At 36.2% G+C, this 12,171-nt stretch overlaps 1 protein-coding gene and 1 long non-coding RNA gene across 4 annotated transcripts in view; both read right to left on the bottom strand.

Annotated features, from left to right (window-relative positions):
* znrf3 (zinc and ring finger 3) overlaps nt 1-5,357 on the bottom strand; it is a 132,828-nt gene extending 127,471 nt beyond the window's left edge. The window contains exon 1 of one of the 2 annotated variants that reach the window (XM_087252011.1): nt 4,852-5,357. Coding sequence is in view for 1 of the 2 variants with exons in the window: in NM_001308555.1 (NP_001295484.1) it covers nt 4,872-5,093 (222 nt within the window). In the remaining variant the exon portion in view is untranslated. 2 annotated transcript variants of the gene reach the window in all.
* A 5,929-nt stretch (nt 5,358-11,286) lies between these two features.
* The window catches only part of LOC147843904 (uncharacterized), a 39,143-nt gene continuing 38,258 nt past the window's right edge, over nt 11,287-12,171 (bottom strand). For both annotated transcript variants that reach the window (XR_015491034.1, XR_015491033.1), the window contains exon 4: nt 11,287-12,152. This is a non-coding gene — a long non-coding RNA (uncharacterized LOC147843904). The remainder of the gene's footprint in view (nt 12,153-12,171) is intronic.

Below are 12,171 nucleotides of genomic sequence, written 5' to 3'. Positions count from 1 at the left end.
AACTTCGAACAGCGTCTGTGTTTTGTAAGAAAACTTTCAGGTTTAAAAGCCATTAGGACAATTAAAGAAAGGCAGAATAAGAATGAAATAAAACCATCGCTTGTTAACTTGGGCTATGTTTACATGACAACGATGAATGGAAAGGCTTTTATTTTAGCCTTTTTTAACCATACAGATGACAACATTGTCAAAACTAGCCCATTCACATGGATCTATGAATGCTGAAAACAATAAAAACAACATATTATGTGTGCTGGATAGTAATTGGCGATGACTTTTTGTAAAAGATACACTATAAGCCTGTGCAAATGCAGTCTGAACACGCCAAAAACATATGCCAAAAGCATTACAAGATTAGTAGTTTATAGGAAGATAATCGCATAATCGGTTTTAAAAACTTGACCTTGAAGTAAATTTTCTAAAATGTTGGTTACAAGCCTCCAAACCACTAATGTTGTGTAAAAGAATCTTACAGTGTAAATCACCTACGCAGTTGCATTCTCAAAAACACCCATCAAAACAAACGTATTTATAACGAAACCAGTCACAGGAACTAAAAATGAATCATGGCCTGAACAAAAACTGCAAACTGTAAAAAAACTTTCGGGTTTAAAAGCCATTAGGACAAATGGAAAAGGCAGAAAAACTAAATTAAACCCTCACTTGTTAACCTGGGGTATGTTTACATGACAACGATGAATGGAAAGGCTTTTCTTTTAGCTTTTTAACAGTACAGATGACAACATTGTGAAAACTAGCCCATTCACATGGATCTATGAATTTTGAAAACAATCAAACAATGTATTATGTGTACCGGATTGTAATTGGCGAAGGCTCTTTTGAAAGAAACACAAGATTTGGAGTTTATAAGGAGATAACTGCATAACCATTTTTAAAAACTTGACCTTGAAGCAGATTTTTAAAAAATTTGGGTTTCAAGCCTCCAAATCAATAATGTGGTGTAAACAATTCTTACAGTGTAAATCACCAACGTAATTGAATTCTCAAGAACACCCATCAAAACTAAACTTTTTATAATGAAAGCAATCACAGGAATTAAAAATGAATCATGGCCCAAACGAAAACTGCGAACAGCATCTGTGTTTTGCAAGAAAACTTTCAGGTTTAAAAACAATTACACAAAAATGCTCAAAAAAAAAAAAAACAAGCGAAGAACTCCAAAAATGGTGCAACAAAATGTTTTAGCATGCAAATTCAATTGCGCAACTGTACTGTCAAACAGATGACTTATTTCATACAGAGGTCAAAGATCTGAGTGAAATCTCACAAAATATCTTCATATGGTTCTAGTTCACCCGACTTCAACAAAATCCAATCAATTAGGGTAAACACATTTCAACATTTCAAATCCACATGAAATTATGAAACTGCTGAAAAAAAAATTGCGAATGATGCATGGCAGAGCAGTTTAGAAAATGAGAAGATGAGAGACAGATCTAAAAAAATGTGTGCACAGTGATTACAAGAATACATAATCCCTCTTAACTTGGACAAAAGTTACCATCTAAAACTACGGCAAACCTCAAAGGCGTCTCAACGTAAAGCTGAAGTCCAGCATCTCAGCAGGGTTTAAAGATAGAGCCAAATGGCCCGTGCTAAATGGATGTATAGCCAGTCTAAATATCTAAACCGCTAAATCTCTCATTTCGTCCCACAACAGAGAAAGCGATCTCTTCTGCCATCCCTGAAAAACGATGATCACCACTTGCCATTTTGAAGAATGCGATACTCACTAATCCTATACATGGGAACGGTCTAACATTACTAAGTACACAACTGTAAACACACACTAGCCAATGATGTGGGACAGACACTGCAGACCTGGATGTAAAAAAGCCTGTATTTTTCATTTTTCTACACTAAAACCGCAGAGAGGAATGTGAAAGAAAAGCACAGGAATAGAAGCTTGCGAAAGATACTGCATGCGCAAACAGCTCGGGTACATACTTTTTCCAAAATATAGATTTTCTTTGCGTTCACCAAGCATTTGCAGCATCTCCAAAAAAAATCAAGCGCACACACTTCATGCATTCGCTTTGATCCGAGTTCATTGCATCCTTTTACCTTCACAGTGTTCACGTTACAGCCACCGTAAGTTCCCACAGTGCACTTCTGCCAACAGCGTTAAACTCTAAGCAAGTGTTTAAGGGACAGATTATTCCTCTTGGCATGGCATTCAATAACGTCTCGCTCTTTGATGCCTGTTCTCTGTTTTCACAAGAGGAGGGGGATGAATTACAAACTTTTAACAAATCATCAAAATGGGTGCTCCTCAGAAGGGTTGCAAAACTTTCCTTGGAGAACACAAAGCCGCTTGTGTGCAATATTAGGAATAAATCACACGCGGAGGTGTGATGGTTTATAAACTATTGATTAAATAGCACAGGTCCCTGTGGAGGCATTATTTAAGCAGAGTGGTCATCTGGACAGCGTCATGGAGAAGACTTCTCACAGACTTCAATTAACTTTAAATTAAGGACATTAATATGACAGGTGTCATGAACATTTAAGCTATACACTATAATATTGTTAATTACTCTCATTCAGAAGTAACCTCCGGTCATCTTGAAGGTCTTAAACATGCACTAATTACTAAAGCAGTGGTTCCTTAACCCGATTAAGGTAACATTGATTATATATTCGCACATTCGTTCAGTGACAACGTGTGACATGCTCCCATATTGTTTACCATGGTACTTTGAATAATCGGTCTGAAAATCACACGTGATTATGTCTTAAAAACAACATTTGCACTATTTGTTTAACTATGAACAATGTTGTACGTTGACAGACATTGGTTGCTATTATGATTTCACTATTTAGCATTTGCAAATAATACTTTTCGGAAATGATATTAGGGCTAGGCCAATAAACGATATTATATATCGTATCACGATAAAATTGATGTCAATAACAATGACAAGTTCTGGACTTTTTAACTCTATATTGATGTAAGAGCCTATCAAAATTGCAGAAATGTGCAACAATGGGAATTTAAAAGTGTGTTGATATTAGAGATGTACAGAATTTTCGGCCACTGAAAAGTTATTGGCTGAAAAGGTTTCGCCATTTAATAGATGCTTTAATTTTTGTGGCTTCAGTCACTGTTGGGGTACTCTTTTAAATCTGGAAGTATTAACAACTTATATCGAAATTAGGAATGCTCATTTCAGGTAATTTTGCCAACCAGCAACCGCCGCTTGTTAACCGAATATTAGCATATTAACTGGTCAGATTGACATTAAATTACGATTTAATAAAAAATAATAACTGAATTGTCTATTTTATGTCCGAAACATTGAATATTGCATTTTAAAATACTGATTTATTTTAACATGTGAACAACAGCATACCGAACATCTTCGTGTATCTGCAGTGTTTTCATCAGCATTTTTGCCATATCGCCCAGCTCTAATTGATATTATTAAGGAGAAAGTCTCAACGTGTGAATATAAAACTAACTTTACCTGAATCTTAACCAGGGGGTCCTGGGCCCACAAAGAGGCCTTGAGATATCTTAAAATAACAACAAAATACACATTTCTTAATTCAGCTCCTTAGTTTATTAATTCGTTTACACATATTTTTATTTTCTAGAAGTCATGCACATTAAAAAAAGAAAAAAAATCATAACTTTGACAGATATTTTAGTTTTTAAATCTTTTATCAAGCAAATTCAGACAATATACATGTTTCCTCTAATTTATCTCACCTGATTATTTAACTTCAACATGTTGGCTTGTTATTTATTCATGTTAAAATGCTTAATTTCAATATTAGTTTAGTTTTTAAATCTTTTATCAAGCAAACTACAAATAGCAGGGCATGTTTAGGGGCTAAATAGAGGTAAAGTTGGATTTATATTCACATTCTCTTTCTCCTCAATAATATAATTTCAAAAAAGTATTCTTTGCAACTCTAAATAGTGAAATCATATTAGCAGTCTGCGACTATCAACGTACAACAATGCTTACAGTCAATTAAATAGTGTTAATGCGGTTTTGAACTCATGTTTACATGTGATTTCTGATCAAACATTCAAAGTAACATGGTAAACAATGTAAGGAGCATGTCAAAAGTTGTCACTAAAGGAATGTGCGAATATACAACTCTACCTCAATGCTAAATGTGTACATTTGAGGGCCTGGATTTCCAAACATTATTCTTGTTTACATGATGCTTTAAGCAAAACTAGAATGATCACATGTACTCTGTGGAAACTATTAAAATCACAACCTGCATACATGTCATTTTAAAGACCCTAAAGGCACACAAAGCTCATGTTTAAGCAGCCAAAAGACTACCAACGCAGAATCTATTCAAGACTTTGTAAAGTTGAACTACGGAATCCCACGACTTTTCCCTGGTTCCAAATCGCATATTTATAATCCGCAACCCCTTTCCAAGGTGTTCATTGACTGCGGGAATCCTTCAGCTATGAATCAACGCTGACACTTGGCATTATAACGCTGCAGAAGATCTAAGAAATGAGCTTATTAAAATGGATAACCTCTGACATATGTTTACCGCTGTCACCCGCGCGTTACAAAGTGTTCACCGCGTTAAAGAGTCTTCACTATGCGACATAATATCATTCATTCAAGTTGTGCATCAAAGTAACTTTTTTTGTTTTGCAAGTACGTTTGTGTGTTTTGCAAGACAAGAGGCCATTTTGCGACCGCATAGTTCTGGGCTTGTACCATCCTCACGTAGTGAAGTGCAACCCCACACCCCCTTGAAAAGAAAGAGAAAAACAAAGTTGCGGAGTGCGAGCGAGAAAGCAAGTTGTTAGACACGAGGTTCGAGTGTAAAATGCCCATGCAAGTGCACTGATAGAGAGAGAAACATACTTGCACGATCTCGCCCTCTGCGCTGATAGTGGCTCCGGCTCTGGAGAAGCGCCCTTGCAAACCTGTCGTGTAAGTGGTATAATCACCATTTGGGCTCGACTCAAAAAGCACAACTTCCACAAAGGCAGTATCCTTGGCCAGGACGCTTCCTAAAACCCAAAGCAACACCAAGACCACCGAATCAGCACCGCGACCGAACCCAGTCCTCGGTAAAATCATCATCTTGCCGGTTGGATCAGCGCCGATCGGAACATAATTTCCAAGGGTCTTCAAAAAGTGTCGGTTCAGAATCAAATGTTCAGAGGAGGGAGCTCCCTCTCGAAAAACACACACACAGCACCGAAAAGAGCAAAGCAATCAAACGCGACGGATGGTGCGAAACGAGAGGAGCGATCATTAAAAATAAAAGTTTGTCCTTGAGAAGAATGTCGTGGCTTATTTCAGCATTGCTGCCCGGACTATCGCATTGCTCGCGCGCTCGCTTATGCCTCGCTGGCTGCTGCTCGCGCTCTCTGTACAAAGCGGATCTCCTTTGATCTGGGAACACGTGATTCCTTAATTTTTTTTCCACAAAGGGTTAACCCCACCCACCGATCTTCCTGACCCTCTCCATTCTAGTGCTGGGGATTGCGATTCGCCCAAACGACTCGATTCATTTAAATCGATTCGCTTAAAGATTTGTTCACTGACTCGTGTGGGTGACGAGTCAAGTTTTCACATCTTAACCAGCTTGTTTCTTATTGTTCTATATTTAAATTCTCCTATATAAATCTTCATGAGAAAGAGTATAGGCTGTTCCAGGATAATCATTCCCACAAGTGAAAAGACAATTCAGGTTTGTCAGGTGCTGGGCATGTTTGCCAACCCATAGCCTACTATAAAATTTACTAAAGTAAAGATTGCCTTTGACTGCAGAATTATGAATTAGTCTGTTGTGGTAAATATACAGTTGCAATTGTAAAACAATATAACCCATACAAAAGACCCAGTACTGTACTTTTCTACAACTTTAGGGTATATTATTCTAAAAATACAACACAGTTTACTGTAGTGAAAATTAAAGTAGCCTATTTATTACAGTTCACTGTAGTTGATTCTACAGTAGCCAATGATTTAGCATCCATTAACAAAGGGTTGAAAAATAGGATAATACAATATAGCCTATAATACACTGGTATGGTTTACACATTTTATGGTTAAACATTTAAGGTAAAAGACTAAGTAGCCAAAATAAATCTGATAAAAAACAATATTATTCTCATCGTGAAAAAAAAAAGTTTATAAAGGAAGAAAAAGTTATTCTAGCTAAACAAGAGTTGCGTGGAAGTGGTTGGTTCGTTTACAAGACTCGTTCAAAAGAACCGATTGGCTAAAGTCTAATTCACTCTTTTGCTCCTCCTGTACTGATTCGTTAAGGAGGAGCGACTCTGTTTGGATGATTCATACGCTCAAATGTTTGTGTTGCGCACTAGCAGCTTTTAAAACTATTGTAGAAATTGCCATTTCTGTTATGTTGTAGCCACAAAACGTTTTATTACTTTTGTTGGGAGATTAGTAAACATTCTCTTTAATAGTGTGGCTAATTAGCCGACTGTGAGCTAAACTTTGGGGAGACTACCTTAAAGCGACCACAAACCTCAAAATGATTTTGCATTTACTGTAGAGTTTATTTGACTGACCTCTGTAGTACATTTTTAAATGAACTTAACACAGTTTTGTGTATTTTTAAACATAGATTTTTATACCTTAAAAGTCTAGACTGTTTTGTAATTCCGTACATTTATCTATCAAATGGGATTTTGATTAAGTAGATCCAGTAAGTGGGAAAGAGTGCTAAGCATCCTTAAACAAAATCAAACTCTCAGTTGAAGCTTAGCAGCAGATTATTGGCAAAAGTATAATTGGCTCTAGTGCGGTCTGGAAATCATCAAAATGCTCTATTTACAATGTGTTATTGCAGCTTTGCAAAAACAGACATATCACAGGCATACCAGCTGATTTCTGGCGCACAGTGTGGCCAATCAACTGTTTGCTATATTCAAAATACACTCACCACTCAAAATGATCAAGTTTTTGTTCAGTGCAGTTCTGCAAGTTCACTAATCTTCCTATTAAATAAAGCAAAGTAAATCACAGATTAAAACAGAACTGTGTGAGATCACAATGAACTGAATGAGTGACAGTTGAAGTCAGTATTATTAGCCCCCCTCAATTATTCACCCGGAGAGCAGCAACGGAGAGCAGATTTTTTAAACACATTTCTAAACATAATAGTTTTAATAACTCATTTCTTATAACTGATTTATTTTATCTGTCATGTCAGTAAATAATATTTGACTAGATATTTTTCAAGGCACTTCTATACAGCTTAAAGTGACATTTAAAGGCTTAACTAGGTTAATTAATTAGGTTAACTAGGTTAGGGTAATTAGGCAAGTTATTGTATTACAATAGTTTGTTCTGTATCGACTAAAATTAAAAAATGCTTTTATTCTAGCCGAAGGGGAAAAAAAAGACTTTCTCCAGAAGAACAAACATTACCAGACTTACTGTGAAAGTTTCATTGCTCTGTTAAACATCTCATAAGAAATATTTAAAAAAAGAAAAAAATCAAAGTGGTTTATTTATGCTGATTTAAACAATGTTTATATATAGACATTTCATTTTTCTTCAGCTTAGTCTCCGATTTATCGGAGGTTGCCACAGCCAAATGAATCGTAACTATTCCAGCATATTTTATATGCAGCGGACGCCCTTCCAGCTGCAACCCAGTACTGGGAAACGCAAATGCCAACTGACCCAGGCGGGACTCGAATCAGTGACCTTCTGGCAGTGCTAAGCACTGAGCCACCGTGCCACTATTTGCAGCGCTCAGCATAGTTGAGTACACCCCATTTTCTAAATGAATATTTGTATCCATTACTCAGTGAATATTGGTCAGACATTTTTGTGCATTTAAACAAAACAGATTTATTAAACAGATATATGTATTTAATAATATTTTAGCCGCCAAATATATTTAGAAATTGAAAGATAATACAATTAAATTCAAGCAAAAAATTGCCAAAAAAAAATACAACCTGCAAAATGTCAACTACATTTTTCATTTGTTTGCTGCTCTTGAATTTTACTCTTTTAAAAATTTGTTTTAAATATTTTTTTTTAACATATACATTTCAGTGTACTAGATTTTTTACTTTTGATCTGCTATCGTGAGTTATTGCGTTAGATAAGCTCCAGATTTGGCTTCAGTACTGGCTAATCCAGAGGTAGGGAACCTATGGCTCTGGAGCCACATGTGGCTCTTTGACCAAAAATATGTGGCTCTCCAGCTGTTTTTTTCAATAAAATTTTTTAATTAAAAAAAATTATAACTGTCACTAGAAATCAGTTTCCTATTAAAAATACAATTCCAGTTCCCTTTTAATTTTTTTTTACTACAGCAAAGTTTTCTACAGCAGTTTTCTACAGCAAAATGAATAAGAACTCAGTTTACAAAAAAGTAATTTTTAAGCAATGCGCATTTGTGATGCTGTGGTTCAACTTGAATTGTGACATCAATAAAGGGCAAGCAACTAACATTTCTATGGTAACTTCGCATATGTAAATTCAAACAACATTCGTTAGTGGCGATGGCAAAAAGAAAAAAATCTATAAATTCCCTTTGTTCATACATTGTGAGTTGTGCATGAACATAAATAAAGGTTTTGTTTATTAAATAATAAAGGTTTTGTTATAAACAAACCCCTAATTGCTCTTTAAAAAATACATTTGATAAAAAAATCAGAAATAGCTCTTTGCTGAAAAAAGTTCCCGACCCTTGGACTAATCAAATATATATGCACAAATATAATATTGTAAAGCTTCCTATTAAATATATGAATTTAAAAGATAGATTTGTGAGGGGTGTACTCGTATATGCTGAGCACTGTATATGTAAATAACTTTTCCAAACTTCTAAGACATTCAGTAATAAATTTTTTAGGATTGACAAACCTTGTCAGGACCTAACATGTCAGACTAGAGCCCCTCAGTAAGTTTATTCTGCAGCTAGGCCTGTGATTAGGTCAGATGAACATAAAATGGGGGTTAATCTTGAAATTACTACAATTATTTTGTACTCTTTAGGCATTTGGAACTCTCAAAGACAATCTTTACAGAAAATGAGGGTTAAAGGAACACTCCATCTTTTTGGAAATAGGCTCCATTTAAAACTCCCCTGTTTTACAATTTAATCCAGTCAGATGATCCCCGGGTCTGGCTGGAGCACTTTTAGCTTAGCTTAGCATAAATCATTTAAACAGATTAGACCATTAGCAATTCAAAAAAAAGAAATGATGATGATTTTTCTAAGTTTGACCCTCTGTAGCTACATTGTTTACTAAGACATATGGAAAATGAAAAGTTGCTATTATAATCTCATTTTGGCGTAATGATCAAAGAACTTTGTTTCTGGCTGCAGCACAATGATATTATGCAGTGCCTCACAATAATCCTCAGCTAGGTAACATCATGGCACAGTATTATTGCACCTATGCAGGGCTGGCGCATCCTAGTTATTATTTAAGGCAATTTCGCATACAGGGCAGCAGAATAGTGAGGGCGGCATCAGCGATTCTCTTATTTGTATTTTTTGAGTGAGATGCTAATGGTCTAATCTGAATCCATAATTTATGCTAAGCTAATTTAAAAATGCTCCCACCAAACCCAGAGATTGAATGGATTTAAAAATGGTCAAATGACTTATAAAATGAGCCATTTCTTTAAAAAAAAAAAAATGCGGAGTGTTCCTTGAAGTTTTTTCTTCTTCTGTGCAGAACTTTTTGATTAGCAAAACTACCCTATACATTAAAACAGAAGTTAAAGGGTTTGATCTTGCCTTTGATTCACATGAGGAATGAGACAAACTCAAAGACCCTCTGGGTTCAGTTAAACGCCTCATCACTTCAAAAATAAAAGAACCTTTGAAGCATTCAAAGATTTGACCTTGGACTGATGGCAAAGTGCCTTCATTTGTAATCACTTTGAACATGGACACATTTCATCAGACAAAGCTCAAGTTTACGTTGAAAATCTGTTTACGTTCCAGAGCTTGATTTCATTAAGTGTGCATCTTCAAAGCAAAGTTTAGCAAGATGTAACTTTTTGCAAATAATATATTGTTGGGATCGTTCATCCAAAACTGAAAATTGTCATGATTTATTCATTCTCCATTTCTGTTTTACACAAAAGAATACATTTTGAAGAATGTTGGTGCTCTGACATTTTATCCTACCCATCAGATTATGCTACCAACACTGTATTTGAACGGTTCAGAGGTTGGGGTTAGCAATTAGGTAGGTTAGTTTGATATTACAGCTTCATATCACACTACTCCACAGTAAAGTTTACACTGATAGCCAAATCTGATGGGTAGCATATGCGTCATCAACATGTGCTAGCTACCTTTTTGAATGGGAGGTAGGACAATCTGACAAGGTAGGACAAATCAACAGAACACTAGTAGCCCTTGACATCCATATACATAAAAGGAATACAAAGGTAGTAAATAGCCAAAGATATTTTGAAGAAAGTCGGCAACCGGTAGCAATTGACTTCCATAGTTTTTATTTTTCTGTATATAGATGTCAGTGGCTACCATACCTGCCAACATCAAAACATCGGGGGTGTTACAGACTGTACCAAAAAGTTGAGGACGGAATTACGGGAGTTTTCTAGGAGAAATAACAAAACGGGAGGGTGGAGGGAGATGGGTCTGAAATATGGGAGACTCCCGGGAAAAACGAGAGTGTTGGCAGGTATGGTGGCTACCGGTTCTGAACATTCTTCAAAATATCTTTGGCCATTGACTTCCAGTATTTATTTTTCTGTATTTGGATGTCGGTGGCTACCGGTGTTCTGTCAATTTCTCCTACCGTATTGTTGGGTCGCACATTCGCCTCAAAGTAAGAAGGTCGCTGGTTCGAGCCTCAGATGGGTCAGTTGGTGTTTCTATGTGGAGTTTGCATGTTCTCCCCGTGTTCGCGTGGATTTCCTCTGAGTTCTCCGGTTTGCCCCACAAGTCCAAAGACATGTGGTACAGGGTGAATTGGGTAGGCTAAATTGTCTGTAGTGTATAGTGTGTGCATGGATGTTTCCCAGTGATTGGTTGCAGCTGGAAGGGCATCCGCTGTGTAAAACATATGATGGATAAGTTGGCGGTTCATTCCACTGTGACGACCCCAGATTAATAAAGGGACTGAGCCCAAAAGAAAACGAATGAATGAATGAATGAATGAATGTCAGTGGCTACCGGTTCTGAGCATTCTTCAAAATATCTTCTTTTGTGTTTAAATTTTAATTTGGGCTGAAATATTCCTTTAATAACCTGTGTAAGACAGCAGAGGGATAAATATAAATTCCCAAAGACATTACATTAAACATTAAACATATTTTTTATGTACTTCCTGCACAAACATACACATAATTGTCTACCAAAACTGCCTTGCACTTTGCTTGACCAACGTTGGCACATAATTCAGACAACTAAAGAGTACAAATTTCATGCAATAACATCCCAAGATATTCAAAATGTGAGTGGCTCCAGAGTCTTTTTGAAGACGTCCGCTTTATGAAAACCAACTGCACCGCTCCTCAAGGTCAGGAATGCATCGGAAAGAAACAGCGGATCCCAAAATGGCCAACATGTGTTCTGATTCAACACAGGAAAACCCGAAAGAGCTTGCAGAATGTTAAAAAGGCTGTTTTCGCCCACAGCATGACAATTACTTGCAGATCAGCTCTCAGCTGATGATGTCATCAGACCCGCTTGGAGGATGAGGAGGACAGCTTCACTCCATCTGCTTTTAAAGAAGACCCTCAGTTGTAATCTATAAAATTACTACAGAATTAGAAAAATTGGTGTCTTAGTCTTTTTTTCTTACTTATAACATTCCTAAATCAAGAAGCATTTTCTACAAGTAAAATATATTGAAATAATAAGCAGTGGTTTAAGTAATGTTTTAAAGTAGTTTTTCTGATAAATTGTACTTTTTAAATTAGTTCTTAAAATGTGTACTTTACTTTTACTAATTTTTTTCCTGTCTACGGTGATTGGCTAAGTAAAATAACCGAATAATCAGTCCTGTCTAATCAAATCTTGCATAAAAATGCATCAGAGAGATCAATAAATACATTTATAAATGCAGCAAGCATATGGATTCTGTGGAAAGTGAAAGTGTCCAACCATTGTTGCAACCAAAGTTGGCCCATGGTAACCTTTGGTTTGGCCCATTTTCCCATCTGAAAAGAGAAGGAGAAT

Source organism: Danio rerio, chromosome 5 (genome assembly GCF_052040795.2).
Source record: "Danio rerio strain M-AB ecotype USA chromosome 5, GRCz13ab, whole genome shotgun sequence".
NCBI classification, from domain to species: Eukaryota; Metazoa; Chordata; class Actinopteri; order Cypriniformes; family Danionidae; genus Danio; species Danio rerio.
This window is presented reverse-complemented; position numbering and strand designations above follow the sequence as displayed.